Here is a 23,866-nt window from a genome sequence, read left to right on the forward strand (position 1 = left end):
AACCACCATTATTAAGAAAAAATGGAGGAAAATGGTTTAAGCTGGCACTGATTTCTACAAGGTAAAACACTTTAAATCCAGGTCTAAGCAGTGAGATTTTCCAGTACAGACATAAAAGCAACATTGCTTTAAAATATGAGTTTAAAAGCAATGGAATAATTAGACGGTAAGAGTATATTCAGATTCAAAAAGACATCTGAATTCCTAGATATGCTGTATGAGGTGATAAAGATGATTTCTAAACACCATTTAACTGACATAGCAATGTAAAACTTGGGATGAATGAATCATAAAAACCTATTTCATCCTTTGCAATATAACCCATCGTAGCACCTTAACATAAACAGCAATCTAGCTGTCTCTTCAGTGTCCACTGAGCGGATTGGACCACTATTAGAGATACTGTAATAAAAATTTCCAGGCAGGGAAGGAAAAGATGAAAACATGAAGGGATGTCAGTTTGACAAGAACAGCAGTATTTCAACTTTTTTGCAATATTAAAGGAGGCAAAGTCTGACCGAAACTGGGCTCTACCAACGTAATACAATTTCTGAGAGCTTTTGTTGAATATGTACATTAATTCTTTGTGTGGCCTATCTACCTATAGCTGCTGCCTATATTGGATAAATAAGAGATAATTTTGTGATGTCACATCCACTGAAAGGCTTAGTATTCTGCCACTTCTGCTTCCTTAAGTTTGCAATGAGCATACTAACACATTGTTGCACCTAAAATAAACTATTTTATTTCATTTTTTAAAAGCACTGTGTAAGCATTTGTTAGCTTCACAGACTTTTTATTGACCATAGTAAGCTGAAAAGCGACTTATAACTCTGTCCATATTCTCTCCCTTAGCTATGCGTGTGCAGCAGGTCCTTGATAATAAGGCTCAGTCTTAATGTTCTGCATTTTCTTATGGCAATCAGCTTCCCATAGGAAGAAAGGTGAGGATAAGAAATTAAAGATGACAGTATTGCAAGCAGTAGTGAATAAGGATGAAGGTTATTTCTTCATTTCTGAAGTAAAAAAGAGTCAGCCTTCACTATTATCCATAGACTAGTTCCACTAAAAATGTGCATTTTTCTATTCAATGAAAACTCAATGTTTCTACTGTACTGGGAATGCAGTTTGGTCCACAAACCTTTCCAAAACCTTTTAATATTCTTCATTTATTGCCATACCATCTGTTTGTTCCAGCATTTTTTTTTCTCCAGCAGTTACACTCCCTGTGTAATAGATATACTTTTTTTCCTTGTTGTTGGGAGAACTAGCAAAGATAGAGAATTGTGAAGAAGAAATGAATTTGTGAGCAAAGAAAATAAGTACTGGACTATTCCACCCCTTGCAGTAAGTCTGGAACATAAAAACTAGGCAGAACTATTTATTCAAAGCACATTCTGCCTTTTGCCCATTTGCACTGCCTGCCCTAACTGTCATTACATGCACCTCTCTTCACCCTACTCTCCTGTACAAGTTGTTGCAAGCACCACGTTGATCATTGGTTTCCGACTGGGTCATTTTCTGTCTCCTCACTGAGCTTCTTAGCCTTCAAAACTGAAATAGCCTCTATCACTATTCTGAAGGTATTTAAAACTCTCTTCATTAAAATAAAGGAAAACTTCAAATCTGCAAGAATTTTTTCCTAAATCCCATCCCTGCAATCACTATTTTGTTTCTTGCAAGAAATTATCATTCTTGTTCACTAACCCTCCTCTCAATTCTTTTTCGTACTCTACTAGGATTAATGTAAGATTTAGTGATAGCAGGGCTGAGTATTCTGATTTCAGAAGAGAGCTATCGGAAGTGAGAGCTTTTTCTAGCTCTGTTTACAGCAATAACTGCAAGTATAGATAGACTACATAATTTTGCCAGACTGCATCAATTCAACCTCTCATATTTTTCATCAGATGATCAGTTTCAAGTGTAAGAATCTAGAGGAACAACAGAAAAAAAAATGAACTACTATATTCCTGAGTAATTCACTTTATTTTTTCTGATTAAAAATATCAAATACATGTTTCACTCAGGAACTTAAAGTATTCTGTTTTAAACTTGATTCTACATGGACATTCAATGCTATTTGAAAGTATCCTTTAACAGTATAAAACATAGATAAAATAATGTGTTTCTCTGATTATGAAATGAAAATTGCCTCTCTTCTATCAATAATTGTCTTCATCATACAACTGAAAGTTTCTTTCAAAAGTGTCTAAAACTAAAATTTTGATGTAATACGCACAGACCTTATTGTACCAACTCTTTAACTGATACTTGCTTGCTCCAGTGGGTCTACTCAGATTGAAAGGTTTTGTAACTCTTTATAAGAGTATTCAGGATAATGGAGAAATTAGTGTTTTTTTTTTTTTTTAATCTATCTTCCAGCTCCATATACAATCATGGCAAGCTGGACAATCAAGCATGTGTTAAAAAAGCAGTATGCTGTCTAAAGCAAATTAGAACAAGCCCTTATCTACCTCCAGATTAAAAAGAAATCCATTTATAAAGGGAATAAATACAGATTGACATGATAAGCAAATTTCACAGAAAGGTTGATTACCTAAATGCAGCATTTATTCATAATTGCTGCAAAGTGTAATACGAGTTATTTAAGGTTTTCTATTTCTAAACAGGAGATTAATTACAATATTTCAAATAGCACTATTGAATAATTAAAGATAAATGTTGCCATTTTCATGGCTACTGCTGTATACTTATCTGAAAACATATTTCTCTAAACATAAATAAATATTCTCCTTAAGAGGCATAAATTGCTTGCCTTTTTTTAAGAAATCATCATCAGAAGAATCTTGCAGAAAATGCTGTTGAACAAATGACATGATTCAGAATGCCTTGTGGGTAAAGAGCTCAAAGAACAAAAAAATACGTGTAGTAAAAAAAATCCTATACCACACATGATACAGCATTCCTTCCACCCCCTACTCCCACCAAAGAAAAGTGTACTCTAAACATCACTAGACTCTCCAGGTGTTGTTTTTCTTTCTTTTCTTTTTCTTTTCTTTTTTTTTTTTTTTTTTTGTTTTGTTTTGTTTTGCAATGTCAGAATAGCTTCATCAAGATTTCCTAGTCTAGTCACTCAGCTGCTTAGCTTTTTTTTTTTTTTTTTTTTTTTTTTTTAACAGTTTCTATAGTTCTATAGTCTATGAGTAGAAAACTGTTTTTATAGATATGGAAACAGAGAGGTTTATAGATATGGAAACACTGCTTCATCTGTTCTCCTAAGTACAATAACTAATTGTTTCAACCCACTGAGTAATTAGTACCGAATCTTCCATGTATCTTTTATGCACAATTTGCATAGTTTCACATCTAGTACAAATATAACGTGAGACAATATGAAAGTGCCTGATGGTCTTTTTAATGGAAAAAAGTCAGAAACAATGTCTCAGTATAAATCACTTTAGAGATGTAAAAAGAAGCTTAGCATCTGTCTCACAAAGCAGGAATGAGAATCTATTCAAAGTTAAGGGCTTGATCCATCAGAAGGTTAAATAATTTTGGAAGATATCTGGCACCCAGCCCCCATTACTAGGTCAAATCAGCTATGATGGGGGAGGATATATGTCTGTAAAAATGTCTAAACTTTGTTATGATCATATAACATTTTCCTCAATGCAACCATTTTACATCAAGTAGTAGAAACTTGGCACAAAATAACTGGCACAAAATTTTATGTGAAAAGGTGAATTAAAAAGAGATTGAGGAAAACTCATGGAAAATTGAATTTGAATTTGCATAATGAACTTTTTGCACTAGAAGACGAATTGTAAGTGTTAAATCAAAGCAGAGGCAGGAACACATGAATTCCATGATGGGTGGGATTGGATGTATAAATTTTAAATTTTGTTATAAATAACCAAAATTTATACAACAAATTATTGAAAATGCTCAGCATATTCATTCAACAATAATTTCTACTCAAGCGTGAAAGGGGAAGGGACAGCAAGGGGAGAAGAAATAGGAACACACTCAGAAAACACTGTTCTTTGCCACAGAAGTCTCACTATCAGTATCCCCCCGTTTTGTATCTGTGTCGCTGAAATGTAGTATATTAAAATATAGTACCTTATAACGCATGCATAAAGCCCGCTGTCTTGTACCACTGTTGGCCGAAACCAAATGGAGTCTTCTTCTTTGCTCATTCTAGTTCCATCAAAAGCTATAGGTTCCTCGAAGTCTCCAGGTCCAGAGCTTTTGTACCACATCAAACTGAGTCCAGCACTTTGGGCTAGGGAGTAATTAGCTCTAATATATCCATAAAAGAGTGCACATTTTATACGAACAGGTTCTCCCACTAAAACTTGATATTTCTTGTAATCCACAGACCAGTCAGTACATCCATCAGCTGAAAGAGAAGAGGGAGGGGGAAAAAAAGAAAGGGATTACTATGGTTTCAGAGAGCACACATGAGCAATAGTTACACAGCAAGCTTTACTGCAGAATAGTCCGTCGAGTGACTAGTAGTCCTCTTTTGATCACTGGAAAATTAACTGCATTTCCACACTGTTAATATCATTTACTTTCCTATGCGGAACAGTTATTGAGAGAATTAGTGGTAAATCTTGATAATTTCTGAGATAAGTGAGCAATTACTCTTTTTCGTCTCTTGTGGAACTCCAGCATGAATTGTTATAAAATATTGGAATCAAATTAGTGCAGTACTGAGGCCATGCTGTACACAGGGCGTCATAATCAGTGAAACGCATTAATCAAAAACCTTCAGGGCAACAATATAAATGAAAGAAGGGAATTACTTAGTCTCAGAAGACATTAGGACAAGAAGCTGTGGCCTGAAGTTGAGAACGTAAAAGTTTGGGTTAGATCTAAAGGAGGAGAAGAAACTGTCTGAACAGTAAGAGCAGTTAAGGGCACATACACAAAAAGAGAGAGCCAGGAAAATGGCTGAAGATATGTTCAGTGGATTATTCACGAGCAAGTTAAGATCTCATTTAGAATTCCCGACTTTCCCAAAGTACATTACAAATTAATTAAAATGATTCATGTATTTATTCGTTCCTGGCCCAGCTAGCAATAATTCTAGAATAATTATCACATTCTTCACCTGTTTAATATAGAGCAGGTTGTCAGTCTGGATCAATCCAACGTCTAATAACTGCTCCTCAGGAGAGAATAATAGATTTTTTTCCCTTTCTTTTTAAAAAAAGATAACTATTTTTAATTATAAAAGCACACAAGGAAAACAGATGCTTTCTATAGTGTTTTCCTATCTAAAGCTTAAGTTTTGTTGCAAAGGAGTTTCATTCAGGAGGGGATTCATTAGCACTGGCTGCTGTTCAACTGAGTTAGTTATTCAGGCTCCTGCATATTGAAACCATATGTGGTTGAAAACAATCAGTACATCCAAAGGACAACATATTTCATGTTAAAATGGAAATCCATGATTGGAAAGAGTGTTTGGTCTTTGAAGTGGTCATTTCCCTTCACTGACTTTATAAGAGCCTAGCTAACTAGATATCAGATATCTAGATTCACACGACATGCTTTTCACCCTAGAGTTGGTTGAATATTGATTTTAATGGAGAGTTCAAGCTATTCTTCAAGATTAAATAGTATTATCACTTTAAAAATAGAAAATGTTTTCATCTCTTATTTGGGAGAAAAGCATGTTACTTTAAAGAAACTTTGGAGATTTTCCTGTGGATAGTACCACAACACTCATCATACACAGTAAAATATGAGATAGACACAAGCATGTTTACACTAGATACCATTGCATAACAAATAACCTAAGACAATACAACACTGAAAGACAGAGGGGGGAAAAAGGAAAACTTTAGAGTCATTTTTCATAGTGAATAGAATTCATATAGTGAAATATTTCATATATCCTTGGAGTGTTTCCTCCCATGTTTACTTTTAAGGTTGGAAAAGGGCAATTAATGTGGCCCTGTTACAATTTTCCTACCGCACAGTCCCTAAAATCAGTATTCTTTACCAGTCTCTAATAAGAAATAGATGTACTCTTGCAGAAATTAAAGTGAACAGAGACAAGGCTATACTGTTAGTTTCCCAATAGGACTTAAGAAATTTTCATTTTTTTCAGAATACACTTACATTTCATTTTTTACCTTTTTGAAGGAGCACTCTGTCTCTGATTGGGTTCTCTTTCACTCTATTTCTGAATACCCAAGGCCAAGAATGAATTAAAATGCACCTCTAAGCAGAGTTAATTCCATTATACAAGTTAGCAGGTAATAGCTTCATCATACTTTATTATCAAATTGTAATCTTGCCTTTCGCTATCTAAATCACTATAGTTCAGTTTATATTAGTTGCCTAGACATGTTCTCTCTCAGGATATTCAGTCCTAGTGGTCCAAGCTCCTTGAGCTTGTTGAATCCTTGAGAACATACTAGAAAATAATACCAACTGTATTTCACACCATTGTATCAAATAAAGGAGTAACTATGCAGAACATATATCCTTGACTTTATTTCAACAAGGTATTCCTCATGAAAAAGTAGCAAGAACCACCCATTTGGTATCACTGATTTGAACCACCCATTGATACCATCTCCAATGTAATTTAGTAAGCCTAGACAAACAAGCTAGCAAGCATTCTACTCTCAAATGCAAAAAAAAGAACACTTCCAAAATTTTGCAGAAATTAACTTTTTAAAAGTTTGAGACTTGAGTTTTAGAGAGAACGTTAACAATATATATATAGCCATTGTATTTACATTAATGCTCTAAAAAGTAGTGACTTCAAAAGCTAAGTTGGATGATATTTTTATGGAAAGAAAATACACGTAAAAAAACTCTTAAATGCCCAGAACTGCATTAAAATTTTGTATCACAAAGTATAAACAAAATTACACTTTAATGTAACTATTTTCTACTTGGTAGTTTGTTGGCACCAACCGCATCAGTATGTATTACCAGACGGCTTAAGAGAACAGCAGCTCAAGGAAATACGAACACTGGCATGCCTATAATGTCATGGGAATCTATTGTATGTTTTGTCTTAAATCCAAGCTTTAGAAACAGGTCCTCATTTACTTTCTGTGAAATTTAATTATCGATGACCTCTCTTTAAGATGCATAAAACCAGATAAGAACTAGGTAATGAGTCAAGTCATGATCTGTCAGCTAAAAAAGAGAATCTCATGCTTTAAAGCATTAGACAAATTTCTCAATATTTTAACTATCCATGCCCAATGAAACAATCCACATTCTTTTATAATTAATGACCTTGGCTTATTTTTGATATACTAGAATACATATTATGAAGTCACATTCAGTGATAATCTTAAGAAAACATTTGTCCTCTTCTCAGCATGGTCTTCCAGAGAAGTGAACATGACTGTTTCTCTTCTCACTTACAGAAACATTATACCAGTTTAACTCTGTCAACACTGATATTCAAGTCACATAGAACTGCATTAACCTTATCTCAGCTGGAAGCTTTAATACCTTAAATATCTTGCAGGGAATACCTCACACTACAGCTCAGCCAACATTTCTTCATCCATGAGAAGGTGATAATACAATTTTGACAGATGCAATAGAAATTCATCATTCCTGTCATAAGACACAGATGTCTTTCACATTCAGGATTTTTCTTTTTTTAGTGTTCGCAGTGATTTTTAGGAGATAATTGTCCATCTGTGCTTGAAATCCTCCTTTTCCATTGTAATAGGGGAGTATAAACAGAGACTAAAAGACATATAAAATGGGAAAACCAGACTTTCATGTCTTTAAAAATGAGATTACTGTGAATACTCAGAGGATAGCATGCCTGTACTGTAACTGACATATTCTACTTATACTCTGTATAAGGTGCATAAAGTACATGTTCATTTTTAGTCTAGAAAAACTTGGTTATATGGGAAACCTCATCCTGATTTCCAAACTTCCAAAGGTAAGGGTATATTTTCAGACACAAAGACTAACTATATTTATGATATATTTTACATTTAGGAAAATCTTTGGATTTTTCTGTTGACATTGATACCTTAAATAAACTTTATATTTTTTAGTTAGATCTTAAAAATATACTCTATTGCTTCATAAATAAGAATAGGCAAGAAAAAGTCTTAATAGTCTTAATGTTAATCCATCCGTGTTAATATCAAATTGACTGAGGGCTTTGTATACAAATTTGCAGTTTAACTGTGATCCATTTCAATCTTCATTACATTTTCTTACTTTTCTTTATCTCTAAGAAGGTTATTGCCTAAAGAAAAAAACTGTGTTTTCCGTCTTTGTAATATCTGCCGCCACCACACAATCAAAACATACATTTGTGCTGGCACAAAACAATGGTGGGAAAATTATGCTCAAGACTTATCAAAGTTAGGCTTTCCTGTCCTATTTCTATTGTCACATCATCAAACAGGCAATCACTTTATTATTATTATTATTACTATTATTTCATAAATTGGAAAATACTTAAATAATTCAACAGCTATGACATTCGAGAAATGCATGCAAATCCATGCTTGTAGTCCCTGACCTCTATTTTAACATGCTGCCATTTATTGTGACATCTAATAGCACAATATAGTGACCAGGATGAATATCATTCACTCAGTTATTTCCTTGAGTGATTTCCGGGTATGAAGTAAACCACAGCACATCACCATCCTAATAATGAGACCGTTCTGCCAGATAAACAAGCTCCCTGCAGGCTGCATCTGGTGATAGGACTCAAACAAAATATTTAACATTTCTGACAGGGTCTTCCCTTTCATTTTTCAAGATCATATACACCATTTTCGAGGGAAAAATCAGTGCTGAAAGGGAGAAAATTGAACTAGTGACTCCTGGGTCCACTGCTACAACCCAGCTTAGTTCATAAACTTCAATTCCATTTCTGGGTCTGAGAGTTAATGGAAGTCTCCAAGTTTCCAATGCATTTGTGGAAATCTGACTTCCTGATCTAGCTAAACAATTTAGGTCTGGTATTAGTTGAAAACAGTTCCCCTAAAATATCCAGAACAGTAATTCAGTAACAGGAAACCCTTCCAAATTTATTGTATTTATTTTCATATAAAACAAAAATTATTAGATTCATTTTTTCTCATTTATGAGTGCTTGCTGTTCCATTCAACCTAATTTCCTACAGAAAGGAGGTTTATGCAATATCACTGTATGCCTTCCATTTATTTGTCAGCCACTTTAGGATTTTTTGAACATATTAACCATTTGCAACCAAATTTAACAGGAAGATGAGATTTTTTTTTGGTTTATGTATCTTTTTAGTTTAAATTAAAAAAAAAGAACTTAACAGGCATGAAGAAGCAGCTTAAAATGCAACAAGCACTGTTAGCTGAGGAAAAAAATGTGATCAGCTCTATTTTTAGATCACTTAGATTCTGTACTTTCAAGAGAGTTCCAATATAAAATTAGAAACATAAAAAAATGGATTTATCATTAGTACTAATGTTTTCAAATGACCGCATCAAGTATATTTCATACATGATTAAATTTTCTTTGCATTAACCTTGCTATTACAGCTTTGCACATTAGTATGCTGAAGTTCGCTTTGAGACAGCACTTTTATCTTGAACTCCTATTTTTCATTCTCTTGAAAACTCTTGCGAAAATTACCTTGTAGGCTAAAAACTTGAATATTTTGATCTCTATCTAGAAGTGTGTGGTGGCTGGCATGACAGGAGGCTAGTAAGAGAAAATGAAGGTGCTGAAGGAGATGTGAGGCAGGCAGAAAAAATATTTTTAGAACCATCATCTATTTAAGACCTCAGCTCCTAATAATTACAATTTCCCCAGTCTCACTTGAGAAAAGCTTTAAAAGTGGCAGACTTGACAGTTGAGTGACCATGGCAAATGCACTAGCCTGCAGGAAGAGGAGTACTGGAGAAAGAAATCTATGGCTTGCAGTAAATTAATTTAAAATACTCTTTTTCTTAACTTCAGAAATTTTTTTTTCTTGACTTCAGAACACTGTGCTAAGGTGAAACAGAGGATACATGACTAGGTATTGGAGTACTTACATATTTTGTAAAGTCAGAGGGAGAGCAAAAATACTTTTGTGGCAGGATGTTTTTATGTAATTCTCTCTCTCATAAGCCCCATTAAATAGTATTTTCTGTCTGAATTAACATTTATCCTTGTAACTACCACCATTAACTTGCAGAAAAGTTTAAAACATGAAACACATTTTAGGAAAGAGGGGAAAAAATATCCTATGCAAGTTAGAACAAGTAAAGAAAGAACGAGTGCATGTTGAACTGCATGAGGTCTTACTCTGAAACAACCAAGAATTCTTTCCTGATGCCCGTTCGGTCCCATCTCTCCGCTAGCCCTCATCTGTGGTTCAACATGATGTGTAAAGTAAGTCTCAGTAATCACATATTTAAAGGCAGCCTGGCCTGTGCTTCTCCCTGGCCTCTCCAATTCCTGATTTTCTGTTTGCATGAGCTACCTTCTTTCTAGTACTCACCTTCATTGCAGAGGCCATCTGTGTATCTACAGGTGTTAGCATACAGCATAAAGGTGGCAACATACTGCAGTCAGCAGCCACAAATCACAGTTCTTCTTGCTTGCAAAGCCTGATATTAGTCTGCACTACTGATCTGTGCCTATGGAAATGAAATGCTTTTTGTTTATTGCACTTATTATGCTTCCTTATCTGAGGGCAATTCTGCAGCCTCTGTTTTTTTCAGCAGTGAAGTCAGAGGTTTTTCTGCATCCAAAGAACGCAAGTCTTTCCCTACCTGCTCCCCAAACTTACCACAATGTGTTTTGAAAGAGAACTTTCAGTCATGCGCTGTTCAGTGTGTATGAACATGCAATTTCAACCATTTGCTGTACTGTTCAGGAGCAGAATAGCTACATTATTAGGTGAGGAACTGAAGTTTAGGGCGCATTGGTCTTAGAGGTCCCTGCAGCATTTTAAATGGCTAAAATAAAATAGTCACCCAACCTCAAGAGAAACACCACGAGGAGTGGTTAAGCTGTTTTCTGAAAATTAAACAAAGAAAAGCGAAGATACTTTTTCAGAAGGAAGATTTCCAAGCAAGGAGAATCCCTGGAGCATACTGGTGTATCACGTTGTACAGCAGGTGGCAAATTATTTAATCTCTCCCACAATCTCTTCATATTATTGAAACCGCTTCTGAAAACTCATTCTGTTCTCCAGTAGCCTCATTTTGGAGATTATGACAGAGATTGAGGATTTCCTCGTACCTTATACCTTTACACATTTTCCTCCTACAAAGAGCCCAACTACGTAGGCAAGTTTCTGAATATCAGCTGAACCGTAGTAACTAAACATTTGAAGGATCTCCACTTGCAGTAAATATGAGGTAATTAAACAGATTAGCCCATAATATACAAGGATTAAAATTAATCAAATTATCACAAACACCGTGGTGCAAACACCTTGGTGCTGTGACTTAGCAGTAGAATGGCAGTCCCTAAAGCTGCAGCAACATAACTATGTGACTGGGACCATGTGGAAATGAAAAGGATAAGTAAATGTTTCAGAAGAGCTGAGACCCAAAGAAGTGCTGTTTATTTCAACCAGGTTTTGAATCAAAGGATATTTGACTTAAAAATGTTCAAAAATTAAAAGAATATAAATAAGAATACAATTAAGTGTCAGTAGCCATGAGGTTGTCTGCAATAACACATACTAAAAAAAAAAAAACATATTTCTGTTTATTAATCTGTATACTACTTCCACTGTTAAAATACTAGGATAGAATTAATATACTGAAACTGTGATCTTGGATTGATAGTATCAATATTTTTACTACCGTATGTTAACTGCATCAAACTCCTGCTGATTTTAGGGACTATTTAGAGCCTACAAATAGTCTTACTAGACTCAAATGGTAGACATTTATTTATTTAAAGCCCTGTATATGTCAGATAGGCATTTCTATCTACAATTAAATAGAAGCTAAAATACAGCATAACATAAGTCATACAAACCAATTCTAGGGAGGTTTCTTTTCTTTACTCAGTATGACAAAGTTGTTTGAATTCTCCCGAAGCTGACAAGAATTTTTAAATAATCTTCATTGTATGTGCATGTCGATGTTTCATTTGATTAACTGTGTGCGCATTCGCACACACAGTAACTCAGAAAGAAATTACAGTGTTCCTGGTTAGGAACGCAATGTCAGTATTTATATCAATATTTTCATCTGACATGTTCAACGTGCCTTCAGAAATCCCTTAAATAAGGCTTTGGTGATTAGTGTTTTTTAAAATGCTCTATGATCTTTTAAAAGACCTGAGGAAAGAATATCTCATTGTGTCTGCAGACACCGCAGAGCGAAGGTGCAGTCTAGGACCGAGCACAGGGCAGGCAAAACCACAGACAGATGTGCTGCTCACAGCTGCACTGGGATAGCACAGGTTTTCCCACACAGTAGGTCTGACCAGGATCCGCCTGGCACACAAATAATGATTTAAAATAATATTAATAATGATTTTTAAAAAATAAAATAAAACACCCCCAGTGTAGCTATATCTTCAACAAGAGGCAGATTTACTTTAAAACATAGCTGTCCTTCTCATAGAAAAAAAATTACATTGCATGATTATGTATCTTAACAAGCAGCAAAACATACCCACAAATACGAAGATTTAGCCTACTGAAATGGCTACATTTTGGGTTTAATACTTTCTGTATACACACACAAATGTCCAAGGCACAGAAAGGGACACATTTTCCTTTTCTTTAACCTTTCCTTTCAGTTCTGGGAGCCCTTTAAAAGTTTCCATGTGAAGCCATCAATAACAAAAGCAATTCTTGATATTACTTGGCAGCTTACTAGCAGCACACAGTGCAGCACTTGGGACTATAACAATTAGAAAACACATGCTAGCCAAAATAAGAAACATATTGATGTTGTCACTTGAAAATTTGTTAATTAAAGGAGGTCCCCTTTTATGTAAAAAGTACTATTATTTAAAGACTACCAAAAGTGGAATAGAAAAGATTTTGGTAAAAAAAAAAAAAAAAAAAAAAAGAAAAAAAGAAAAATCATGCAATGTTTTTCAAAATTACAGGAAAATCTTCCAGATACGTGAAACACAGGGGTAATTTGACATCAAACTGCTAAACAAAGAATACATTTGCTTATGAAATACAAATTCATTTTAATTGAGGAAGTTTTAAGGATATATGTTCTTTTCCTGCAGATACTATCAAGTACAAAACATGGTAGTTTAAAGCCAATAGGAACCTCAGAAAGACTTAGCAAGGAACAACAATATTAGTTGAACTTTAAAGAGAAAATATTAACTACAGTAAATCTACACTCTAGGGATTACAAAAAGTCATTATAAATCTGTTTGTACTTTCTGTTCATTTTAGAAGAACTTATATTATTATAGCATCTGGCATTTTCCTTCCTTTTTTTGTCCATATTAAGTCTGGAAGCTAAAGCCTGCAAAAGATATTAAATTTCGTAAATCTTTGCTCCCCAGTTTGACATTTCCTCTGTTCCCACATGCCACATATTTGCCACACTTGAGATAGCTTACCAAGGAGAAAGAGGCCACCAGAGTAATATAGTAGTTCAGCACTTTAATCTCAATAGGTAAAAGAAATGAAAATCATTACTATTTGAGTTTGAAAAGAAAATTTTGCTCCTTTCACCAAAGCTTACTTTAAAGATTATCATGAATGTTTTGGTTGAAGTGAATCTAAAGAAATCAGAATGGATTTAATTGAGTTAAGAAACAAAATCCTATGGGATTCAATGAAAAGCTTCCTCATGTACCTTTATGGATCAGGTGCCCATGCTGGTGTGCCTCACTGCATTAGATTTCTAAGGCACAAATCAAACATCAGCGCATTTCCCTTTCCCTCTTTATTCTATACCCTAGAGTATATCGCCCAAAATTAGTTGGTGTTAGATGAAGAGAGAGCATTTTTCCTGTAAATATATGAATCTTTATATATTTCACATCCTGATTCAGTGAATACAAGAGAAATGCTTTTGGAAAGAAATGCCAAGAACATTTTCAAACAGAAAAATTTGTCATCTTCAAATCAAAGAAAAATTTTTGATATTTGGAAAAAAAAAAATTCATTCTGGTTGAACAGACACAAGCATGAGACTGCTTTTCCCTAACGTGCCACTGGGCCTCAGCAACTGCTGGTCAGGTCAGATGGCTCAGATTTTCCATAAACATGATAATTCTTAGTGGTCATCTCACACAAAATCCTTGCAGCTGTAAAATGTTGGAAAACATTTTAAAAATAAATAAACATAGAGATCAGCATGGAAGTTGAATGAGAAAGGATCTGGGCTTTGGACATCCAAATCACAGTTTCCAAAGTAAAAAAAGGAAATGTAATTCTATGCTGATTTACTTCAAATATTGTTTTAACTGACTTTAAGATGAAATGCCACAAATTGGGTGAAACTTAATTCAAAAGTTATGTTTCTACTTCTCGTCTAAGTGTAGTAATGTCTAAGTACATTACATACTATTCTATGTAATGTAGCACTGAAAACTCAATTCTTGTGGGTAGCATAGACATCAAAAAATATATTCAATTTTGTTTCAAAAAGAGAGTGTACACTAGCTGTGTAGTTATAAATTTGCAAGTAAGAGAGGCCAAGTGCATACTGATCCTTATTGACACTTCCCAAGGCAGCAAGCAGAGAATTAAGCACAGCGGTGGGCTCCCGCCTCGTTCTTTTTCCTGTGTGTTCGGTCTGTATATTCTCCATTTGTACTGTGTTAACAGAGGACTCATTCCATTCCTGGCTTGGTTGCTAATCACCCAGAGGGAGGTTTCTTCTTCGCCGGTGTAATAATTTGGCTGGGAGATGGGAGATCATTTGCTAGGAAAGCACCGATAGCCTTAGACAAACAATGCTGGGTAATGGGTGCAGCTGTCTCTAAAGACAGAGAAATTCCCCTGTCAAAATTAGGATTAAATTTATAGCTAAAATTCGCATCCAGAAAGAATTTTCAGATTAAGGCTGAGTGGTCTTTTTGTTATCGCTGCCACCCTTCCTTATCCTTTGCTACGTACCACAGTTAATGTCATCAGCAGGCAACAACAACAACAGTCTCTGGGTTTGAATTGTTTTTATTTGTCCTAAATCTTTAATTTTCCAGCCAAATGTTTTCCAGAGAAAAAATTACAATTCCAATTTTCAAAATTCTACCTCTAGCCTCGAAGAACTGAGCAGCTTACTTTATTCTCTTCCACAGGCCAGATTCCTTAGCTAACCTAGTCTTAGCTTAATCTTCTAAGACACAGTACGGCCTTCTCTCGTATTTGTCATTAGAGTGATTCTTTACGGGATATATCATCTGCAGAAGCCTGGCACACATTTAAAAACCAAGGGACTAGGAATTATATTATCAAAAAGGATCACAATGATATCCTCTCCTTACCCCCATCCCAATTTTCTTGTCTGAATGTTTTTTCTTTAAAGGAAGAATTATTTTTCCTAGGAAATACAGAACACCCTAAAATAAACAAAACTAAATATGATAAACAGCTTTCCGTGAAGTCTGGTACTCGTGTGCCTGAAGATGAAATTGTTGCTCTGAACTAGGCACTAGGTATGATAGATAGCACTGGATAAATACTATAAGATATCTCTACTCTCTATGCTTTCATTGTATAGGATCATATTTCAGCTATGTGGAAAACAATTATTTTATAAGTAAGCAATTGCTTTGAATGTTTTGGAACATTCACTTATGCAAAAAATAGATGTGTCTTTGTTATTTACTATTTATTTATTATTTATTTATAACTAAAAAAACTAGCCTACAAACTCATACTAAGCCATTACAGTCACTGAAAGAATGAACATTTTTATAAAGGAATTCAATGAAATTAGAAATGGTTGTAAGAGCACCTTATAACCCAAATATTCCACCGAGAGCAACTTTTATTGAGTGATGCTTCACTCTGTTTGATCTCTGTGCAGCCTTTAAACTACCTCGAATGCACTAAGGTAAAGAAAACGCTAGTATATTTTTCAAGATAAGGTCACAGAGCTGAAATAGTTTTTGATCTGCGATTATTTAAAGTTTCTTCAGGGACTGTTCAATTTAGTAACTAATCCACATCCCATCCTTCCTCCCTCTCCTGCTCAACACATATATGCACACATAAATGCACACTTTAATTATTCATGATGAGTTTCGCTGCACTCAGTCAGGAATACTGATGAGACTGAAATTTCAGCACAACCTGGAGATGAGCAAGCCAAGGGTCGCCGGTGTCGTAGCCCGCTGCTAATAACGCGTGGGAAGCACAAACACAGACTCAGATTTATGCCAGAAGAAAGGAGAGATGACTAAAGTAGACAAAAAGGCATTGATCCCATCATCCACATAGCCAATAACTGAATTTGCAATTATACATCCTAAAGGAGAGGGGAAAAGACTAGGTATATTTCCTGTCAGAAAAGGGGAACCCTCTCTCTCTCTTCCCCCCCCCCTTTTTTTTTCACCCCAGACTAGAGGGCATACAACCAAGGATAATAAAGTGAAACATGTACTAGAAAAAAATGGTATATAAAGGCACTAGAGGGAAACAAGACTGGATAATTCTGAAAGATAGAGAAGGAAAAGATAATAAAACGAACACCATAGCTGGCAATAATCAAGCACATTTATTTCATCAGTGGCAGAGTTTATATTGTTCTCTATGTTTTTTATACTGTTCCTCTTTCTTACAGCATCCAAGTCTTTTTCATACAAAATCAATATCAATAAAAAAATGAAACTCCTAGAAGAGTTCATACCATCTCCCCCAAATTTTCCTTTTCTAAGGCACATGATACCTTTGAATTTAGAAATTTTTCAAGCATTAGGTTTATGCATTTGATTCATTTACTGATTGGTTTGTATAAGGTCTCTCTTTTTATTTTCTTCCTTGGGAGGACTGACATCTCTGGTAGAAAGATGTAGGAAGATACAGGAAATCCTACAATTGAAACATTCACTTCTGAATTTCTAACAGTTCAGGTACAGGAAAGAGATTTCACTTGAGGAGAAAGATTTCACTTGAGTTCTTTGTCATAATCAAGATACTAACTTTGTCTGGACTTCTTGCAGCTTCTATGAATTCTGATGAAAATAACTCAAACATCCTAGTTTTGTTAATATATGATTATATACATATATTTTCCCCCAAATCTATTCTGAGTGGAAAAAACACAGGTGTATATGCATTTATAAGGCAGGGTAAGGTGAACTCATTTTACCCTGACCTGTGCTGACTGGACATACATCAGCCCCATATTAGCCCAGTCCACAAGCTGTTAACTTTTATGCTTCAGGTTGGGGGTAACTCCTTGCTAGTGAGAGTATGCAGCTTCCAGGTTGGAGAGCTTCAAAGCTCACAACCATCAGTGTAGGCATCTCAGGGCAAAGTGTAATTTCTACTTGCCTTTTGAAAGGCAGGTAGGTCTCTGAAAGCACTCAAAGAACTTGCATCAACTCCTCCTTCATCTTTTCACACCATGCACCTCCCCTTGCCCCTGGGTTTTCTGCCGAGTGACATTTGTTGCTCCATTTTACAGTAATAAATTAGTGCTGCTCCAATAGCTCAGAATGGCTGTTCACATGGTATTTTTGCAGCACATTAGCCAAGCAGTAGGAGAAGTCATATGTGTCTCCCATTTGACACTTGAGCCTTGTTTTACACTTGGGTTTGTAAACAGAGTAAGAAATAATATTTATCAAGCTTCTCCTCAAGACACTCTTCTTAATATCGAGGGAAACTTGTTTTTGGTAATAAAATTGTCTCCAGCTGAGCAATGATTTCTACACTGCTGTGTTGCTGTCTGTAAGTAAACTTAGCTCTTATAAGGGTCTTCAACAGTTTAATTACCACCTTTCTCTAAGGGTTGATCTTTAGTGGCAGTAAGCATATCCGAAGAAAAAGTTTTATTATGGTTATTGCTTAACTATAGGAAATAAATTCTTCCATCACCATCGAAAGAGATTATAGGTCTATTGAAAAGATCCGTTTAATAAGAACGATCTTGAAGTGGGAGATTCCGCTAGAAATCCCTCTTCTTTCAGGTCCCCTTTGAATTTAAGGCCAAAAATTTTCCATAGGATTATTTTTGTTTACAAAAAGTCATAACATGATGCCCAGGCTACAAACAGCAAGCCAGAATAAGGAAAACGTAACATAAGGTACCTCCAGAAATAGTAACTGCTAACTAGTTCTTTAATGTTGCATTAACCAAAAACGGTAGCTAAGGAAATAAAACAAAACCAAAAAAAATGTGTGAAACTTTGATGGAATTATACCTCTCTATATAGCATATGGTATATTATTTCACACACACATTAGAGCAAATGAACTGGATGAGGCACGTAAGTAATAATCCCAAGATTCGCACAACACTCATCCTCAAGAGTCTTGTTTTCTGTTTCCTCAGAGTTGATTTTGTAAATGGTGGCAGAAAAAAGAAAGAAAGGCTATTTTTAATTGCAGGGAATGAATGCTGAAAACTAAAATGCAGGTCTTATAATTAATTTGGAACATTTTACATGATTATATATGTACTGCAGATGATATGGCTTTTTATTATTATAGAAACATTATTAGTAACTCTATAGTTAAGGCTGCATTGAGATTTGCACTTAAAGCAGGATTAAAATCCTTCTATTTCACACTTCATTGATTGAATCTATTTTCCAAGGTTAACACAACCCATCTTCAGAGCAGGTTTTTTTTTTTTTTTTTTTTTTTTTTCTGGAAAAAAATCATCTTTCACATAGAAAAAAAAAAAAAAAGCTGATCCCTTCTGAATTTCTCTTTCAACCTTCAAAATACCTGCTATTTTTCTTCTTAAAATTCACAGTAATCCCACAGTGCAAACTCACATTGTATACACAGGTATATAGTCACATTTTAGATAGGTGACGTTCCAAAGCACTTTATTCCATTAACTCATTGTAATTGCTATGTAAAAATGGAATTAGAGACCTGAGAACTTTCTTTTTCTACTGTTCAGCATCTCACCCTGTTTCTACGACTAACGTGTCTTCAGCTTTTTAAAGATAGAGTTGCAAAAGCTTTAGTAGTTATCTGCTCAAGTCATTGAAATTCACTGTTTGTGCAACTGGGCCAATCTTAATCAAAACTCGTTTTTTGAAAGAAAGTTAGAAAGGAAAACAAGTAACAGTATTAAACATGGAACTCTTAAAAATATTTGTATTTTTCCATTTAAATTATTTTATTCTGTATTCATATCACATGATAAAAGATAATTTAACGTAAACTATCAGTGTCAAAATGAAACATTTCCTTGACATGAATAATTTCTTTTTTTCTTTGTGACAAAATGGTCAAAAGTTTAAAGTGTACTCTTCTTCACAAAATTGTATTATTATGGACTTGCATTATCCAGTAAAAATTCCTACTTTCTTTGGAAAGCTTCTTCTCCATAAAGGCCTTCTTGGTCTTCCATGGCTTGACTTCTCACTCAGGAGTCTCAAGACTCATGAAGCTCTTTTTCCTTTCCTCCCAGCACACTGTTAAGTGCCTATAGCTGAACCTGTCTCGATAAGACTATTATTTTTATTAGCATATGGTTTCTAACTTGTAGGTAAGAGGACATTCAGATTGGCATCCAGTCTGTTGCAGAGATGCCAGGTACATGTCTCTGCACTTTGTCCTGGGATTGCTAGAGGGAGTCAGCATAACAGATGAGTTGCACTGGTGCATTAACAGATGCATTTGTCTAAAAAACAGAGAAGCTCACTGCAATGAAGTAAAGTAAAACTACCAGAAAAAGACAAATTAATGAGCATCAGACATGCCCCTGAGAGTCAGTGGTTTTCCCTTTGGCAAAGGGGTAATACAACATTTTTCTATTGTTCTTTGGTAGATAGTTTCTGGGTATATTTGAATTTTTCAATTTGACAAGGAAATCCCAGAATTAATCTATATATAAGGCTTAATCTTTGACTTAATCTTGACTTCTCCACTTTTTGTTTTAGGAGATTCTTAGTCTGTTGTTTTTCCCTCCAGATAGCCAATGTAACACTATAAAGTTATAAAATATTGTGTACAATTAAAAATTTTCATTAGTATATCAAATAATTCCTATTACCATGCAACTAAATATATTAATAATAAATTAGAAAGAAATTTTTAGAAAGAAGTAATGACGTTATACACCTTTTCGTTTGCCTGCAGCTTGAAATAACCCAAAGATCTATTGTGGAATGCATATTTACAGGACCTATTTGTATATTTGGACTCTCAACAAGACAAACCTTTAAAATTATTGATTCCTTTGTGAACTAAAGTCTGTTAAAGACATGACGATGTACATAGTGTAATATTAAAAAATTAGCCAGTGCAGATAAAAGATGTGAAATTAAATTCTAAAATTAAATTCTAAAATATAAGTTATGTAGCAAACATGGTAAGAACAGTTGTCAAGAAAAGTACATAAGAAGCTGAAGATTTCATAAATTAATATTTCTTATTTTTCTTGAGTTGTCAACAATTTATTAGTTTTTTTTATTTAATCTGCATATAAAACATTGTTCTGTTTTCTGGTAGATACTTCCTGATATCATATGATATATTTCTCTAAAATGAAGGAGGTTACGGAAACCAATTTTTCACATAAAAATATGCAATGTAACACTAAAATAAATGCAACATTAAAAGAAAATGAAATATGCAGAAATAATTGATTTCCACTCATTTATACCACACACTCATTTATTTCTAGATACTACGCAAAGGGTGTCTACTAAACATGGCCTTTAAAATCAGGTAAAAAAAATCCCCACTTTTTGACCTTCAAATGTGTTCCACCAAAATAATTCATTCTTCTTAATGGCAGGACTGGACTGGGGCTTCTAGGCTGCCAGTTTAGTCATCTATCACCTCAAGCGATGAAAGTAATATAGAGATTCTTAAATTAATACTTATCTCAAGGTCACTTAAATAGTTTGTTCTGAAATTCCTGCTCAACACTGTGCTTCAAAATCTCCTCCCTTTAATGTTTAAAAATTATCCTATAATTCATATTCCAAGTTGAATATATACCTTAAGTGTATCTGTGGTCAGTTTATATTTACACCTACTTCTGCATGCAAGTGTATCTCATTTATTTTCTCTTATCAACTAGCAAGAAGTTGGTCTTTGGAAGAGCTGTTACACTATCTCATACTCATCTCTTGTGTTTATCTGAAACGTAGGAGAGAAAAAACCCAACTTATCAAGATGCAGCTTGATCAATGCAATACAAGGAACATTCCCATATGAATAGGTGAGAAATTACTATCAGTACCAAGAAGCAGATTTGTAGCATAACAATATATTAACAATATGGTGTTTGGAATATACTCTAAGAATTTTAGAAAAAGGTGTATTTTAAGAAGAAATTAGAAAACAGCAGCACTGAAAATAATTGCTTCAAGTAATGATGATACAAGTAGATCTCTATCAGGTGAGTCTAGCATTGTCAAAAAAATTAAAGAGGATTTTACTAATTTTAATAAATCCTTAAAGAAATCTTTTTATTGTCCCTAAATATGGTCATATCAGATCATTCTTTTATTTCTTTGAAAGTTTTCTCTGGTTTCATTAAAACAACACTCTTGGGGTGTGCTGCATACCCACAGGTAATAACCACTATAATTTCTAAGGCATCAGCGTCTACTCTTGTAAATCAGAGCAGACACCTATGTTTTTCTTTTTCTTGATGGTAAAACCCATAGCTTTCATTTTCCCCTAGATGATAACTGGCTTTTCCATGGTGATTTTATTTAAACCTAAAAGCAGGAACATTTAAATGTACAAGTCAGGTATTTTGTAAATGTCATTTATATGCAAGATGTTGATAAATCCAGCTTGCTAAATGGAAGGAAAAGTACCCTGCATTTCAAGGTGTTTTTTTTTACAGGTATCTTGAGGGACAGTTCAAAAGCAAACTGACTTTTCCTTGTTGATAGAGTAACCAATTCACAATTTTCCAGGAAAAGAAAATCAGATGTCAGCTTTTGAGTAGTGTGGTCCATGTCTATCTGCTAACAACATAATTGTCTTCATCCCTTTCCCCACACCCTTGCCCAGAAGAGAGGTGAAGGGAGAGGACAATTGACAAGGCAGCACTGCTTCTCAGAACCATCGATCAAACATGTTTTTCCTTCTTTCACAGAAAGGAAAGGAAAGGAAAGGAAAGGAAAGGAAAGGAAAGGAAAGGAAAGGAAAGGAACAAATCCCCCTGTGACTACCAGTTTCCAAAAATCAGCTTTTGGCAGCTGTCCCACAAGAGTCAAGCTAGCCAGCCTGTGTGATTTGGAAAAAATCAGGCAACAAAGTCAACCTAGGGGCTTGAGTCCACCCTCAATGCTACATGGTTATTCTGCCTAAAAACATTTCAAAATCCGCAGACAAATATATTGTGGCAGATCTGTTTCACCCAGTGAGAAACAAATTAACATCTGTCTAGAAAATGATGCTGTGTTGTACACTTTGTCCTTCTCTTCAACCCCCAATCCAGTTTTCATTCAATTTTAATTCCTGCTCAATTCTGTTTTTCTGAAGAGTGAACAACTCAGGGATTGCAGCTCTGAACTGCATGTTTTCTAGCTCGTGAAAAATGCATGTGTTCTTGTTGGTGTTCTTGCCAAGACAAATACAATGTAAGAACACAGTGATTTTCATTATTAAGCCTGTTTTGTCAGATATGGGATTTTCAGAGTCCCTGAATTCAGTAATAACATTATCTGTTATAAGAGATTAGGCAAACAAGTGCTAATTAAACCCTGGACAACAGCCAAGCTATCACTGCTAAACAAGAGTAACCTGAACCTCAAACAAAGGCAAGAGGTGCTACTTTAAATACATGTCTGTTTTTTCACTCCACCAAACCTTTTGGAGAATTATATAGTCATGAAGCTTGCAACATAATGGATTTTATTTTTATTTTGGGGAACAGTTCGTGAAGGAGTTGAACTGAAAAATAAATAAAAACATCACAAGCCAACAAAAACTAATACTCTCAATAGCATAAAACACGCAGCACAAGGAATATATGCTTTCTAGAAGTTCTATAAATTTCTGTGGGACAAACCCAGTACATTGCCCCTTATAGCTGTAGGAAAAGTTTCTTTCACTGTCTGCAAATTAATGTAATGTAACAGTTAGCGACTTGAGTTGTTCCCTGCTAATTCTATCACCCATAAACTATAAATACTATCATAATATAATAAATTACAAACTGTACAAACTGTAGTTTCAGGACGGCAAAAAGCATACATTCATGGACATACAAGCTACCCAGTGTACCTCACTGACCATCTTACAATGCTTAGCAGCTCATGTAAATCCAGAATCCATAAAATTCTGTTTCTCTGGAGGTTACTCTGTATAATGTGTAAGTTAGATGAGCCTTTGACACAAAGATATCTATGAATAAACAGTATAGAAAGTTTCCTGTTTCCTCTTGTGAATATCCAAAATGGGATTTGAACACTGGGACAATTTTCGGTCCTTTCAATGTCTTAACAGTTTTGAACTGGATCTTCACTTGGAAAGCTAAATCAGTTCAGCACTGGTTACAACTTTATTGTAAATGTAATGCAGTCCCTGTATGGATGAAAAGGAGTATTTCCAAAAGAAAGTTGCTCTCTTCTTGAAGAAAAAGATGCTACATGCAATTTTTAAGATGGAGGCTTCATTTACCATTCCTTCAGTCTCCTCTATACGCAAAGTGTAACATAGAGTTTAATGAAAATAAATGAGAGATATTAATTAGCTGCCTTTATTCAACAGCTCCAGACATGTAAATCCAAACAAGTAAAACAAAATTGTAAAGCAAAAGTGCAAGTAAAAACAGTGCCAGAAGTTTTCTTCTATTTTTCTTCTGAACTGCACTGC

General features: G+C 34.7%; 1 protein-coding gene across 1 annotated transcript in view; it reads right to left on the bottom strand.

Moving 5' to 3' along the window:
• IL1RAPL1 (interleukin 1 receptor accessory protein like 1) overlaps nucleotides 1–23,866 on the bottom strand; it is a 656,553-nt gene that overhangs the window by 331,868 nt on the left and 300,819 nt on the right. The window contains exon 2 of the mRNA XM_062574156.1: nucleotides 4,084–4,363. Coding sequence (XP_062430140.1) covers nucleotides 4,084–4,363 — 280 coding nt within the window. The remainder of the gene's footprint in view (nucleotides 1–4,083; nucleotides 4,364–23,866) is intronic.

This window comes from Rhea pennata, chromosome 1 (genome assembly GCF_028389875.1).
Source record: "Rhea pennata isolate bPtePen1 chromosome 1, bPtePen1.pri, whole genome shotgun sequence".
NCBI lineage: Eukaryota > Metazoa > Chordata > Aves > Rheiformes > Rheidae > Rhea > Rhea pennata.